The 16,176-nt window shown below is 34.4% G+C and overlaps 1 protein-coding gene and 1 long non-coding RNA gene across 3 annotated transcripts in view; both read left to right on the top strand.

Moving 5' to 3' along the window:
• Positions 1-16,176, top strand: part of LOC132756577 (uncharacterized) — a 34,521-nt gene that overhangs the window by 8,872 nt on the left and 9,473 nt on the right. For both annotated transcript variants that reach the window (XM_060747684.1, XM_060747683.1), the window contains 9 exons: positions 56-1,239; positions 1,472-1,542; positions 2,945-3,181; positions 3,866-4,336; positions 4,725-4,905; positions 5,731-5,917; positions 12,557-12,714; positions 13,176-13,793; positions 15,396-15,529. In XM_060747684.1, coding sequence (XP_060603667.1) covers positions 56-1,239; positions 1,472-1,542; positions 2,945-3,181; positions 3,866-4,336; positions 4,725-4,905; positions 5,731-5,917; positions 12,557-12,714; positions 13,176-13,793; positions 15,396-15,529 — 3,241 coding nt within the window. The remainder of the gene's footprint in view (positions 1-55; positions 1,240-1,471; positions 1,543-2,944; positions 3,182-3,865; positions 4,337-4,724; positions 4,906-5,730; positions 5,918-12,556; positions 12,715-13,175; positions 13,794-15,395; positions 15,530-16,176) is intronic.
• LOC132756579 (uncharacterized) lies at positions 9,992-12,537 on the top strand. Its single transcript, XR_009629345.1, has 3 exons — positions 9,992-10,495; positions 10,816-10,929; positions 11,423-12,537. It is a non-coding gene; the product is annotated as an uncharacterized LOC132756579 (long non-coding RNA).

Below are 16,176 nucleotides of genomic sequence, written 5' to 3'. Positions count from 1 at the left end.
TCACGGATGTCAGTTTGCCCATGTCATGATGTTTTTACCGATTGTTTTCCTTCAGTTACATTCAACAGTTTGGGAGTGACTTCATTACTAACATACAGAAGATGATTACAACTTCTACACAAGTAGACACATCCTCTGGTTATCGATCCCCACTCTTTGAAGAAGTGTTACATCATCTTCATTTCTGCTTGACCAAATGCGAATATTTCTGTGGCAGAGAAAACATGTTAAAGAACATTCATCAAAAGATTAAAATTCTACACAAAGAGGACAAAGTAAATGAGGGAAATGAGAAAGACATGGATACAAATGAAGATGAAGATGTAATGAAAGAGAATGAGAGCGCTGAAAGAAAAGAAATGCAAGCAAATACGAGTGAGCTTGGTGTGAAATTAACTATGGGCGATGTACTCAATGACCTTGAATCTGATCCAAATTTCAATCTTCGAGACAAACTGACCAGACTACCGGAGATAACAGAATACTCCAAACCTCTAATTGTGCATGGAAAGTCAGGCTCTGGGAAAACTGCACTTATGGCAAAAGCAGCAGAAATGACAAAAACATGGTTTCCTAAATCTGTTTTAATGATACGCTTTCTTGGCACATCAACAATGTCTACCACCATCAGAGGAGTGATTGCAAGTCTTTGCTCTCAGATATGCGAGATATATAATATACAGAAACATACAGGAATAGATATTGAGTCAGATTACCAGTTCCTTGTGCAATACTTTGTAGCTCTTTTATGGAAAATTGATACAAAAGAGAAAGATCTGGTGATTATTTTGGATTCTATAGATCAGCTTAGCCAAACAGATCATGCCCATATGTTTAACTGGCTACCTCACAGACTTCCGGCCAATGTACACATGATTCTATCTGTGGTTAGCGACAGACTTGATATCCTTAACAACGTGCGTCTGCTGTTTTCTGATCCGGAGCAATACGTGGAAATCACTCCGCTTGAAAGTGAAGTTGCTACTGACATTATCACAACTTTCTGCAACAAAGCACAGCGTCATCTATCGAAAAAGCAGAAAAATCTAATTTTAGATCATTTTGCTAAAAATGGCCAACCTTTGTATCTGAAGTTGTTGGTTGACATGTCTTTATCATGGAAGTCTTATACTCAGGTTGATGAAACTGCACTTGGAGTGACAGTAAAAGAGGCAATAAACCATCTGTTTGACAACTTAGAAAAGAATCATGGTGCAGAAATTGTTAAGAAAAGCATGGGTATGATTTCCTTTCCTCTTTTTTTTTTTTCCTCTGTCGTTTTTTGGTGCAGACTGAATTTCTGTGTAAGACCACACGATTTTAATCATTGCTGATTTAATCTGATCTTCTCTTTCTATCTTTGAAATGAAAATGCTGAACATAACTTTCTTGATTGTTAGTTTAGTTCTGTATGATATTGCATCAATGTTTACACTTTAAACAAATATGTTACCTGGTGATTATGTTACAGGATATCTGTGTGCAGCAAAGGATGGTCTGACTGAGGCAGAGATGGAAGATCTACTCTCATTGGATGATGAGGTGAACTATCTTTACTATTCATGGACAGCTAAAATGCTAAAAATGATTTTGATACAGTGTATCAAAGACTGTATCAAAATCTATATATTATTAAGATATGAAGTTGAAATGAAATGTTAACAACATTAAAGAAATCAATATCATAAAAGTGTGTACAGCATTAAAAGGTATCTGTGACATTAAAGATATTTATGATAATGACAATGTTGGTGACATTAAAGATATTTATGACAGTAAAAATCACTTACACATTGATGATTTTTATGCCCCCACAATGTGGGAGCATATAGCGTTGCACTTGTCCGTCCGTCCGTCAGTCCGTCCGTCCGTCCGTACGTCCCGAAATCTTGTGAACGCAACTCCTCTTAAACCGGATGGCAGATTTTGCTTAAACTTACAGGGATGAACAACCTTAATGTGTAGATGGTAGTAAAGGAAGGAATTTTCGCTGCGACAAAATTTAACAAGAATTATGGCCCTTTGTTGATTTTTTCACTAGATACTATGTAGAAATTTTGTGAACGCAACTCCTCTTAAACCGGATGGCAGATTTTGCTTAAACTTACAGGGATGAACAACCTTAATGTGTAGATGGCAGTAAAGGAAGGAATTTTTGCTGCGACAAATTTAACAGAATATGGCCCTTTGTTGATTTTTTCAACTATATACTATGTAGAAATTTTGTGAACGCAACTCCTCTTAAACCGGATAGCAGATTTTGCTTAAACTTACAGGGATGAACAACCTTAATGTGTAGATGGTAGTAAAGGAAGGAATTTTTGCTGCAACCAAATTTTACAGAATTATGGCCCTTTGTTGATTTTTTCACTATATACTTTGTAGAAATTTTGTGAATGCAACTCCTCTTAAACCGGATGGCAGATTTTGCTTAAACTTCCAGGGATGAACAACCTTAATGTGTAGATGACAGTAAAGGAAGGAATTTTTGTTGCAACCAAATTTATCAGAATTATGGCCCTTTGTTGATTTTTTCATTATATACTATGTAGAAATTTTGTGAACGCAACTCCTCTTAAACCGGATGGCAGATTTTGCTTAAACTTCCAGGGATGAACAACCTTAATGTGTAGATGGTAGTAAAGGAAGGAATTTTTGCTGCGACCAAATTTAACAGCATTATGGCCCTTTGTTGATTTTTAGTTTTCAACTTGTGGCACATGTAGTCCAAAAAATATTTGACCTAGAGTCATAAGATTGACAGAACAGTGGCGTGTGGGGGCATCCGTGTCCTATGGACACATTTCTAGTTAAGATATCATTTAAGTCAGTGAGAGCCTCAGTCTGGTGAAAAAAGGCAAGACTACAATTAAACACATACAGTTAAATACCTCAGCCTTAAGGATTCAGACATTATTAATGTTTTTGTTACTTACATTTGTAGGTTCTACAAGATACATACATCTATCACCTACCACCAGATCCGGAAGTTATACGTCTGCCACCGTTGCTATGGAGACGTGTAGAGTATGATATCAGTGAATATGTTGTGGAGCGTCAGTCAGGTGCGAAGACAGTTGTCACCTGGTATCATAGACAGTTTGATGAAGCGACTACAGAGAGATATTTGACAGAAGATGTTAGGAAAAGATTTCATCAAGGATTAGCTGAATATTTTCAGGTGAGCATTATTTAAGGTTATATCATATATCCACTGTTGATATAACACTAGAATGTGTATAATATATATATATTCAGTCAAACCTGTTATCAAAGTCAGTCCAAGGGAGAGGCCACACATTTCCATTAAAGACAAGTGGTCTTTATTTAGAGGTAACATTGTTCTTTCTAATCAATGAACGGTTGTCTCAGAGTGGACATTATAAACATGGTGATTGTTATTCAGAGGTGGTTTTAAACACAGGTTTGAAGGTACCTAGATGTTATGATGGCACCTGGAGATAAGTGCCAAAATATCTTTCTATCAGATCAGTTGCATGTGGTTCCATTTTGTCATAGTGACTGTTGTGAACATTTATAATTGTGTATTGTTGTTTTTTTTTTTAAAGTAACTGCATTAATGTTTTATCTAAACACTTTACTAATCAATTAATGGGCTGTCTATTAGATGCGAAAAAAAGACCACTTATCTAGTTGGTAGTTGCTTGTCCCGTTATAATATGTCCCTTATATGAATTTGACTCATTTTCAAGTAATAGACTCATTTTAAAGTAATAGACTCATTTTAAAGTAATAGACTCATTTTCATGTAACAGATCTCCTTTTTGTTACAAAAACAATACTGAATGTACATTCAGCAGGAAATGAAAATTTATAAAAAAATAAACATTGTGTAAATTTGCAGGGTATCTGGAGTGACAAGTGTAAACCTTTGCAGCTGACAAAAGGTAAGAAAGGCAGTTACCCTGTTGCTATGAGACAGGTCCCAGCTCAGCCAATCAAGTTTGGTCCCAACTTATATAACACCCGCAAGCTCAATGAACTGCCATACCAACTTATACACAGTGATCAGTTACAGAAAGCACTCGCTGACCTTTTCATTGACCCTGATTGGCTGTATGCCAAATGTTGTACAATGACCTTGACCTCATTAATGGAGGATTTCAGACTAGCAGAAGAGAAATGTGTGGTAAATATAGACAGGAGGAAAGTAGAAATGTTGACAGCACAGAAAGACGGGAAAAGAGAGGATCCCAGTGAAGTTGCTAGGCTAAAAATTGATGAAGAGGTTTTTCAAGCTATCAAACTTGTGACCAGGATGGTCCTTCTTGCTGCTGATAATATTAGGAAAGATCCTGTCAATTTGCCTCTTATGGTAAGAGTTATCTTAATGGTTTAGGTGTCTGTCTTGTAACCCTAAGATCATAGGTAAGAGCTTTACCTGGTCATGATAAAGCACCAGTACTGGATAGGTCGAAGAAGCCTGCTTCATGGTAATTGATACAAGTAACGCCAGAGCTTGTGTCATAATTATGTATATATAAATATACTTAAAGATTTACTCTGGTATTGACTTAAGTTTTATGAGAGATTGTACTTCAAAAGGTAAACTCTATGTTCATTCTGAACCAACTGAGCTATAAATATGAAAAATCAGTAGCTTAATTTTGTCATTCTAGCTTTATTTTCTGTGGAATATAGATCTTGTTATCTCTCTGATGCAAATACATATATACATGCAGTTTTGAAATGTATGTCTCCAGTTGTTGTCGCAGCTAGGACCAGACTATAGAGGCAGTGTATATATTGAGAAACTAGTGCAGGGCTGTGAGAAATGGTGTAAAGAAAGCAGTTTTCCATTACTTGTACCTAGCAGGGAGTGTATGATGAGACCTGAAGGAAATCTTCTCTATACCATCAATGTTGATGTGGCCACTACAGGAGGTATGCATGTATACAATAAAACACTACATTTTTGTGATGTTTTACTCTTTCAAAACATATTTATATTCTGCAGATGTTTATAAATTCAAAATTCCACCATTAGCATGATTAAATGTTGAATTCTGCTTAAGCCAGTGCTAGGGGATATGGACAGTAACTTCCACTTTCCAGTACCAACATGAACAGACTCAATCAAACTGAGTCTACCACATTTTAAATTTTGTTGTTTTGGGCATTCTTTAGGGGTTCTGTTTTACTCTATTTCTATAACTTTAGTTTGTTGCCAATTGAAAAAATTACAAAGTAGTGGGCACTTTCAAATTCGTTAAGACTTAACTAAATTGTATATAAAGGAACAAGATTACATGTATGTCATTCATTTCGACTATACAATTTGTTTAATTTGTAAAATACTATAAATGTATGTTTTATGCGATACTTATATAGATTATGATCAGATATATGTACAATGTGTATTGCTAGAATGTTTGATCAAAGAGATTATTGTTTATATGGTTCAATATGAACAGTTTTAATCTTATACAATTGTCTGTACATAGCTAGAGAGACTTCAGCAAACAGGTTTTATCATACTGCTAGACCTGTTGCACAACGTCAAAATTAAAACGACATATAAAGTAATGGAAGCCAGAACTATCTGTACATAGCCATATTACATGTCTAAAGTCCTTATAAATAATATTTTATTATAATGCTGCATAATTGTTAAGCAGCCATGTACTGTAATGTAAAATCAAATTGCCAAATGAAAATTCATATTATACATACACGTATGTTGCAGTGTAATATGATATATTATTTCAGAGACAAGAGATAAATATTATAACGGTACCTATCTACGTGAAGACACCATGCAGTTGTATGTTGTCACACAACATGGTGCGAAGCCTGATCAGATTTGTATATTTGATCTCCATGACAACGGTTCTTGTATAACAACAGATGATGTCAATGTATATTTGAGAAACGTCAAATTTGTTGGAGAGAATAGGTACACACATATTTTTATGCTCCGGAAGGGAGGCATAACATAATCGCACCGTCTGTCTGTCCGTCTGTGCTCCCCCACTTCATTCGTGTCCGGACTGTAACTTTGTCATACATTGAGGGATTTTGAAATAACTTGGCACAAATGTCTACCACATCAAGACGATGTGTCATGTCCAAGAACCATTTCCCTACCTCAAAGGTCAAGGTCACTCTATCATATGAAGTTTATTATTATCGCAATTAGAGTAAATAGGTACACACATTCGTGTCTGGACTGTAACTTTGTCATACATTGAATGATTTTAAAATAACTAGGCATAAATGTCTACAAGATCAAGACGATGTGTTGCGTCCAATAATCACGTCCCTACCTCAAAGGTCAAGGTCACACTACCATTTTGAAGTTCACTTTATCACAATTAGAGTTTATAGGTACACACATTCATGTCTGGGCTGTAACTTTGTCATGCATCAATGGATTTTAAAAAAACTAGGCATAAATGTCTACCACATCAAGACAACATGTCCTGTCAAAGACCCATGTCCACCTTCAAGGTCAAGGTCACACTTATAATTTGAAGGTACTCATTCTCTCGAGAAGAGTTTGAAGATAGACATTCATTTCCGGACTGTAACTTTGTCACGCATTGAGGGATTTTGAAATAACTTGGCACAAATGTCTACCACATCAAGACAATGTGTCTCGGCTAAGGCTCATGTCCATCTGTCTCCACTTACACAATAAGCATGTCCAGACTGTAACTTTGTCATGCATTGAGGGATTTTAAAATAATTTAGCACAAATGTCTAGATCATAACAACATTTTGTTGCATCCAGGAATCATGTCCCTTCTTCAAAGGTCAAGGTCACACATATATTTTGAAGGTTTATGCTATCACAATTAGAGATTACAGGTACAATAATACAAAGAACAATATTCAGCAATTGCTTACTTTCATTCTCTTTTCTTTTCATAATACCTGCATGCTTAAGAAACTTTTTCAGGGGCATTCGTCACTTGGGTGACAGCTCTTGTTTTCATATATGTAATTCAACAGCGCTGTAGTGATTTAGTCATTTAAACCATTCTGGTTATTTACACGTCTTACTATAATAAGGTCAGTTTCTCAAAAACTGTCAAAGTAAATCACTTTATACTTGTAAAACTCATGCAATTTTTAGCTCACCTGAGCAATGCTCAGGGTGGGCTATTGTGATGGCCCTGTGTCTGTCGTGCGTCGTCGTGCGTCGTCAACTTTTAACATAATCAACATCTCCTCTGAAACCAATGGCCAGAAAAGGATTTCAAAAAACACAAAATTAAAAAATCTTCTTGTCTGAAAGTACATGGGCCAGAGCTTTGATTTTTGGTATATGGTATCATCTATGGGTCCTCTACCAAAGTTGTTCAAATTTTGTCCCTAGTGTCAAAATTGGCCACGCCCCGGGGGGTCATAGGTTTTTCCTTATATGTATATAGTAAAATCTAAAAAAATCTTCTTCTCTGATTTGGCAAAGGCTACAGATTAGATATTTGGCATGAAACATTGTGTGGTAGACCTCTACCAAGATTCTTCAAATAATGGCCCTCGGGTCAAAATTGGCCTCGCCCTCGGGGGTCATTGATTTTCATTATATACATACATACATGTATAGTGAAAACTTGAAAAATCTTCTGGTCTGAAAGTAAATGGCCTAGAGCTTTGATATTTGGTCTATGGTATCATCTATAGGTCCAAAACCAAAGTTGTTCAAATTTTGTTCCTAGAATTAAAATGGGTCCCGCCCTGGGGGGTCATAGGTTTTTCCTTATATGTATATTGTAAAACCTAAAAAAAATCTACTTCTCTGAATTTGTAAAGGCTACAGGTTAGATATTTGGCTGGAAACATCTTCTAGTGAGTGTCTACCAAGTTTGTTCAAATAAAAGCCCTAGGGTCAAAATTGGCCCCACCCCAGGGGGTCTTTGATTTTCCCTACATGCATATAGTAAAAACTTAAAACATCTTCTTTTAAATAACACAAAGAGCTAGAGCTAAGATATTTAGCATGAAACATGTTCTAATGGTTGTCTACCAAGTTTGTTCAAATAAAAGCCCTGGGGTCAAAATTGGCCCCGCCCCAGGGGGTCTTTGATTTTCCCTATATGCATATAGTAAAAACTTAAAAAAATCTTCTTTTAAATAACTGAAAGAGCTAGAGCTAAGATATTTAGCATGAAACATGTTCTAATGGTTGTCTACCAAGTTTGTTCAAATAAAAGCCCTGGGGTCAAAATTGGCCCCGCCCCAGGGGGTCTTTGATTTTCCCTATATGCATATAGTAAAAACTTAAAAAAATCTTCTTTTAAATAACTGAAAGAGCCAGAGCTAAGATATTTAGCATGAAACATCTTTTAATGGGTGTCTACCAAGTTTGTTCAAATAAAAGCCCTGGGGTCAAAATTGGCTCCGCCCAAGGGGTCATTGATTTTCCCTATATATATAGAGTAAAAACTTAAAAATCTTCTTTTAAAGAACCCAAAGAGCTAGAGCTAGTTATTTTGCATGAAACATCTTCCAATGGGTGTCTTCCAAGTTTGTTCAAATAAAAGCCCTGGGGTCAAAATTGGCCCCGCCCCAGGGGGTCATTGATTTTCTCTATATGCATATAGTAAAAACTTAAAAATCTTCTTTTAAAGAACCCAAAGAGCTAGAGCTAAGATATTTAGCATGAAACATGTTCTAATGGATGTCTACAAAGTTTGTTCAAATAAAAGCCTGGGGTCAAAATTGGCCCCACCCGGGAGTTATTTATTTTCCTTATAATTATGTGTATAGCAAAAACTTAAAAAATCTTCTTTGAAAAAACTCAAATAGCTAGAGTTTAGATATTAAGCATGAAGCATCTTCTAGTGAGTGTCTACAAAGTTTGTTCAAATAAAAGCCCTGGGGTCAAAATTGGCCCCGCTCTGGGGGACATTGATTTTCTTTATATGTGTTTAAGCAAAGACTTAAAAATCTTCTTTGAAAAAAACCCGAATAGCTAGAGTTTAGATATTAAGCATGAAACATTTTCTAGTATGTGGGGGTCAAAACTGGCCCTACCCCAGGGGTGTCATTGTTTTTAACTATATGTTTAAAGAAAAAACTTTAAAAATCTTCTTTTGAAAAACCCAACGAGCTTCCCGTCTGTAGATTTTCCACAGTCTTTCTGGAAAAACTCTGGAAAATAACTGATTTTCCATGAATTTCCATGAATTTTCATGGGAACAAGCTTTTTTCCACAGTATTTACAGAGTACTCTGGAACAATTTTCATGGAGAACTCTGGAACTTGACTTTTTCATCAAAGAAATAACCATGAAACAGTTCTGGAAACTCTGGAAAGTTAACACTTAGACAATTTTCAAGGAGTTTTACTCTGGAAAACACTTAGTCATTTTTGAGAAAGTTTTGGACTTAGGAAATTTTCATTTGATTTCTGCATTTACATATACTTCACTTAATACATTTAACTTTAATATTTTTTCCTAAGTAGGCATAAATAGTCTTTTTAATATAAGACAGTTTTCTGGTTTTAAGACATAATGAAAATAAAGACAATTTAAAATATGGCATTGACACAATTGTAAATTGTTGAAACAGCAAGAACAAATGAATTTAATTACTTAGCATTGAGATTAGTCATACATGTGTACTCATTGTAATTAAAAGTAGCAGTTAGCAAAATAAACACTTATAGTTAAACAAAATGAAACCGTTATAAGCCCTTCAAGAGCTCAACTGTTTCTTTTTTTATTGCAAAAAAAAAAAAAAAAAAAAAAAAAATAAAATAAAAAAAAACATGCAACTCCATTGCCACACTTTGGCATTGAAAATGCATTAAGGTATTTTTTCATTTAACTCTCATTATTTTCAAGGTCTCTCATATCAAGCCTCAGATCTGAGTGGCTCATTATTATTATATATTACCCTCAGTTAGAAAAAATAAATACACAATTAAAGAGAAACACTAAGTTAAATTTAAGAACAAATGTAATTGTTATGCACTTACAAAATGTATGTTTCTTTATAAATTGATGATAAATTTATTATGTATCTCTATTGAAGTATATATTCATCCTGTGTAGAAGTAACTTATGTATAGTGATTAATTTCTGGAACATTCAAATCAGCATCAGCCACAATGTAAATATTTATGACCCCTCAAGTGGAACCCACTGTTTTCATAAACACCAAAGTTAAACTCACCTATCTGATATAAGAGAATAGAAAGAGGTAAAGCAGGTTTACAACATACTATATTACACTGTAGTTCCCAAGTAACTTAATACCCTTGCAGAACAAATCACAGGTCAGAACACTCCTTCCAGGCGGGTCATTTGAACAGAAGCATTGAAAGATAATGTTTATTAGTGCCTAACTGCTTAAAAGTTATAACTTGAAAAATTATGTTTGAGCATTGGATATTAAAATCAAATGAGTTTAAACTGGACAAATTTACAAAAGTTTTCTGAAAATATGAACTTTTAAACATGTGTATTTCATGATTCAGTTAAAATGGAGGGAACTACATGTATATATAACCATTTCTAACAGTAAGTACAAATGTATTTTTATTTTTTAACACTTATTATTTTAGTTTTTTCAAACTTTCTTTGCAAGTATACACTGTTTTAGTGATTGTATTTCTACATACATGTAATTTTTCAATATTAATAGTTAACAAAATCTTTTTCATTTTTAAATAATGGCGGGAAATTTTAAATCAGAGATTATAATTTTCCATTCAAAATATTTTTGAAACAGATTCCATATCAAGCAATGAATTTCCAAATTCACATTTAATAAAATTCATATGCCTTAATTGTAATTTCTTGTTACTCATGTACATATGTTTATTTTTTCAACATATTAGGTTGCAAACTTTCAAGTCTTGGAGTCACATGAGATGTTTCCTCTCAAAGGATATCAGATGAGGGAAAAGTGATAAATGTACTGTTGAATACAGAATGCTTACAGAACTATCCTGGTAATGATTTAGTTTGTTCTGTTGAAAAAAGTCAAAGTAACATGTTTTCATATAAATGCACGCTATTTTCCAAACACTGAACAAAATGTTGTTCTTCATGTTTTATGCATATATTATTGTTAGAACACATCTCTATTCTGACTCCACTGAACACATCTCAAACTTTCAGTGGTAACTAAGTACTTGTGAAGATCATTGAGTAATTTAAACTGCCATTACATAAAGTTGTCATTACATAGATATAGGAAAAGCAGGGAAATAATTGACACAAGTTTATCATAATGTTGATTTTGACCAAAAAAAATTATTTTCATCAAAGCATGGTATTTACTTGATAACTCTGTGCTGATGTTCTGATTGAAAGTTTTCCATCTTAACTTTTTTCACCCTTTCATGTTTTTTATCAATCCTGTTTAAACAATACTAATTATATTGACATTGTGCATATAACACAAGTACATGTATTTATATACAATTAATTCATATTTTTCAGTATCCATCAGAGAGGTCACACCACAAGTCAAGAAGATGTTGCATCATGTGAAGTGAAGGATATATACATGTGTACTAGATGGATGTTAAATTACATTTGTTTGAATAAAATTCTCTGACTTAGAAATAATTGTGAAATGTGCAAATTACTATATGTGTTTGAATTCTTGACGACTAGAGTGCTTTTTTGGATTTGCTAATAAAAACATATTAAATGCAAATTAAAAGGTCATTTGATTTTAGTATGCAACCATCATTTCAGTAATCCCAAAATGTTCCAGAGTGAATTCCATAGTATTTCCAGAATTATTTCAAGGCTAATGGCATCTTACCCCATATCCTATTTTTAACTGCGGAACTTTCTTCACAGCGGCTCCGGAACATTTTCCAGAGTAACTCCGGAACATTTTCCAGAGTAACTCCGGAACATTTTCCAGAGTCACTCTGGAACATTTTTTCCGGAGTAGAATGTCATTTTAGCAGAACAATTTCCAGAGTTGCTTTGAAGACTCCGGAACATTTTCATGGAAAACTCCGGAAAAGTTTTATGAAAAAAGCTCTGGAAATTCATGGAGAAAGTACATGAAAATTCGCGATTTCTTTTTCAGTTTTCTTTGAACAACTCCGGAAAACTAGTCCGAATTATCCAGAGTTGGCAATTTCCATGAAAATTCCGGAAGTTTTCATGGAAATTCATGGAAAATGTACGGACTAAGACCTTAGATGTTTAGCATGAAACATCTTCTAATGGTTGTCTGCCAAGTTTGTTCAAATAAAAGCCCTGCCCGATTTAAACTGGCTCTGCTCCAGGGGCCTATATACAGGTGAGCGACTTCGGGCCATCATGGCCCTCTTGTTTAATTTGCAAGTAACGTAATCATTTTTTTCTCAGTTACGTCCCTTTTATGACTTTGAATTTCAAGGTGAAATCTTTTGTTGTTTCTCAAAAACTGTCAAAGATATTTACTTTAAACATGGAGTACTTACTCACTTTCAAACTTGAGATGCATAAGGGGCAGATAATATTGAATGCCATTTTGCTTTGCATATATCATACTTTATTGCACTCAACAATCCTATCCCTTCAGAGGGTATTAGAATGTAAGATAAATAAAGACTGTTGTATTTTCTTCAGGTATTTACTACTTGATGTGTACACAAAAAAGGATCCATATGATCCAGAATCTGAGGAAAGGTTGTATGAATCATCATCTGCCACACCAGTGACCTTTGACCCCAAACCAAACTGTATTGCAGTGTCCAACAGCGGTAGGATTATAGCATGTTCAACAGGTAGATTTTTGTTCAAATACCAACATTTGTTATGTAAAGCAAATTTTATGGTATCATTTTCTAATATCAGGAAAAGGAAGTTAAGTGACATTTTTAACACATAATAATTTAGTCAGATCAAAGTTTCTGCTAATGTAATGTTCATAATGCTTCAATTTCTTGCTGAACCTTTACCACCCTAAATATCATAAATGGACTTGTCCATCTTTCAGTCTTGACAAAACCATTCATCATTTTGAGGTAAATTTTTAAAATATGCACTGACTAAGTGTTGGACAGTGCAGACCATGATCAGATGGCACAGTCACATGGGTAGAATCTGTTGCCACCAGTAGGCTAAGGTTTCAGAAAGAGTGCTTACATTAGGCCCTAAGTGATCTGAAGGTTTTGTTTAAATGTATGTTAAATGTTCACAATATAAGTTTCTTATAATGATTCTATGTTGTCATTGTTTTCTTCAGGAAATGAGATAACTTTATACAAAAGAGATAAGAACTCCAAACTTCAATCATTCTTTACTGCCAAGCTTCATGAAAAAGATGTGACTGCAATGATTATGTCCCCTGATGAAAATTTCCTTGTATCAACAGATAAAGTGGAATCAACATATTTTGGTGGTGGGAAAGACAGTACCATTTGTGTATTTGACTTGAAAACAAAGAAAAAAATGTATGACATAGACACTTCAATAGATGTTAATAGGTGCACATTGATTACTGGTAAAAATCTTCTTGTTACAAAAAAATCGGGCTACAAGCTGGGAGGGACTCTTGTCATTTATGACCTGGTAGAAGGAAAGATGAAGCATGAGATTGCCATAAATGAAACATACAGTATTGAAAGGTGGTTGCTCCATCCGTCAGAAGAGTATGTCTTTATTTTCTACCAAGATACTGGAGTTATAAATGGGATAGAAAATAAATATCCTGAATTTGTAAACATTGGTTCTGGAAGGAGGTGTGGGAAGTCTCCAGAAGTGTATAAAGGTCCTCATTCTGGAGGTCAGGTGTTCGGATTTAATGATCTGTACTATGCTATTTGTTATTGGAACGATAATAAAGTCACTATTCTTTATGCAGGTATTATGAATATTTTTGTGTTAGTAGAACATGTATTGCCTTTATACTGGTATTAAGAATCAAGAACCAAATTCATATTGCAAAATAAATCCAAAGATGCTCTTATAATGATCTTGATAGGTAAAGGTGATGAGGGGTGTCATGAAATTTCAATTTTTATAATTAAATGCAGTTTTAAGCATTATCAGAATACATTAAAGTGTTTATGCCTGATGTAATTATCTTAATTTAAGACGGTCTATCATGTGTTTTGTTTTTGTATTTAACATTTACTTTTATTATACCCCCGCACAACAAAGTTGTAAGGGGGGTATACTGGAATCAGCTTGTCCGTCCGGCCGTCGCCCCGTCCGGCCGTCTGGCCTTCTGGCCGTCCGTCAGTTTTTCCTTGTCTGCCCAATAACTTAAGATTCCTTTGACCCACAGTCTTCATATTTGGTATTTAGATTGGTCATGGTAAGTAGATGTTCCCTATTGATTTTGAGGTCACTGGGTCAAAGGTCAAGGTCACAGGGGCCTTGACTTCAAAAAGCTTGTCCCCCCAATAACTTAAGATTCCTTTGACCCACAGTGTTCATATTTGGTATTTAGATTGGTCATGGTTAGTAGATGATCCCAATTGATTTTGAGGTCACTGGATCAAAGGTCAAGGTCACAGGGGCCTTGACTTCAAGAAGCTTGTCCGCCTAATAACTTAAGTTTCCTTTGACCCACAGTGTTCATATTTGGTTTTTAGATTGGTCATGGTTAGTTGATGATCCCTATTGATTTTGAGGTCACTGGGTCAAGGGTCAAGGTAACAGGGGCCTTGACTTCTAAAAGCTTGTCCGCCCAATAGCTTAAGATTCCTTTGACCCACAGTCTTGATAATTGTTATTTAGATTGATCATGGTTAGTAGATGATCCCTATTGATTTTGAGGTCACTGGGTCAAAGGTCAAGGTCACAGGGGCCTTGACTAAAAAAAAGCTTGTCCGCTCAATTGCTTAAGAATGCTTTGGTCAACATTCTTCATATTTAGTATTGAGGTTATTTATAACTAGTAGATGACCCCTTTTGATTTTAAGGTGACTATGTCAAAAGTCAAGGTCACAGGGATTTTAATATAATAAGCTTGTCTGCTCAAATGCTTAAGAATGCCTGTCCGCAGTGTATTGATTTTCACATTTTAAGCATGTAGAATACATAACTTAGCAATGCACTGGGTAAGTAACCTCAGATTTGGCAGGGAGGTTTTCCTTGAGCTTTAAATGGCCACTGTTGATTCTGACAAAGTGGTATGCGGGGGTATTCACGCCATGGCAGTGGCAGTTCTAGTTTTTTTTGTATTAAACATTTACTTTTATTTTAGTCAAAGATTTTGTCAATGTTAGGTGGAATGTGCTGTATTATAATCTAATTAATTAAAATCACCATCTTTTGTTTGACTTTGCTGATTACATTTTCATTTCTAATTACTGTTAAGTAAGTACTGACATTTAATTTCATGTTAATTTAAGTTCCTGAATATCCCCCATGACATTACAAATGTTTTGTTTTTATTTGTTGATATTTTATCAACTTGTATTATCTATTGCTACACTTTCTATTTGTTCTACTTTAGGTCAAGTGATTAAACCCCTTGATGATGCTGTTGTTATACACATTCTGATTGGTCACAATCAGCCAATCACAGAAATGATTATTCCCAGCAGTTTGGACATAATGCTTACTGTCTCAAGGGATAATACAGTTAAAGTATGTGTAGTAAAATTCATTAATCTTTTATAATACATTGTTTTCTCATATTATGATATTTCTGAGAACTTGAATATTATGTTTAATATTGATATTTAATATTATTGTCGCATGTGACATAATTAAGCACAAGAAAACATGTGTTAGAGGTAATGTAGAATGAAAAAAAAGAGACTCAAAGGGACTTTACTGTAGTTTTTTTACATGAAGATGTAAATGTTTCTTTCAGAAGTGTGTTCCAATTGATGTGGGTTTGGATTAGTAAAATATTTCTGATCATTCTTTACACTCGGTTTATTTTGCAACACTCAATTTGGTCATTTTGCACAATAAAAATATTTAAGAAATAATATATCCAAATTGGTGATTTTATTGCTTGATAAAATCACTGTTTGTTGTTGGCATGCACATCATTATAGATTCACTAGGGCTACGCCCTTGTGATATGATTTTATCGCATGTTTGGGATATACTATTTCTAAAATATTTTTATTGTACAAAATGACCAAATTATTAGTGCTGCAAAATTTTTCACTCAAACCAGGTTAAAGATCATGCAGAAAATTGATTTTCAATTTAACTCTTGGGCTAAATGTGCACTTATATTTGATATGTATGCATGTAAATTTGCCTTATACTCCTATTTT

Source organism: Ruditapes philippinarum, unplaced genomic scaffold, assembly GCF_026571515.1.
Source record: "Ruditapes philippinarum isolate M1 unplaced genomic scaffold, ASM2657151v2 ctg2114_1_1_1_1, whole genome shotgun sequence".
Lineage (NCBI taxonomy): Eukaryota > Metazoa > Mollusca > Bivalvia > Venerida > Veneridae > Ruditapes > Ruditapes philippinarum.
This window is presented reverse-complemented; position numbering and strand designations above follow the sequence as displayed.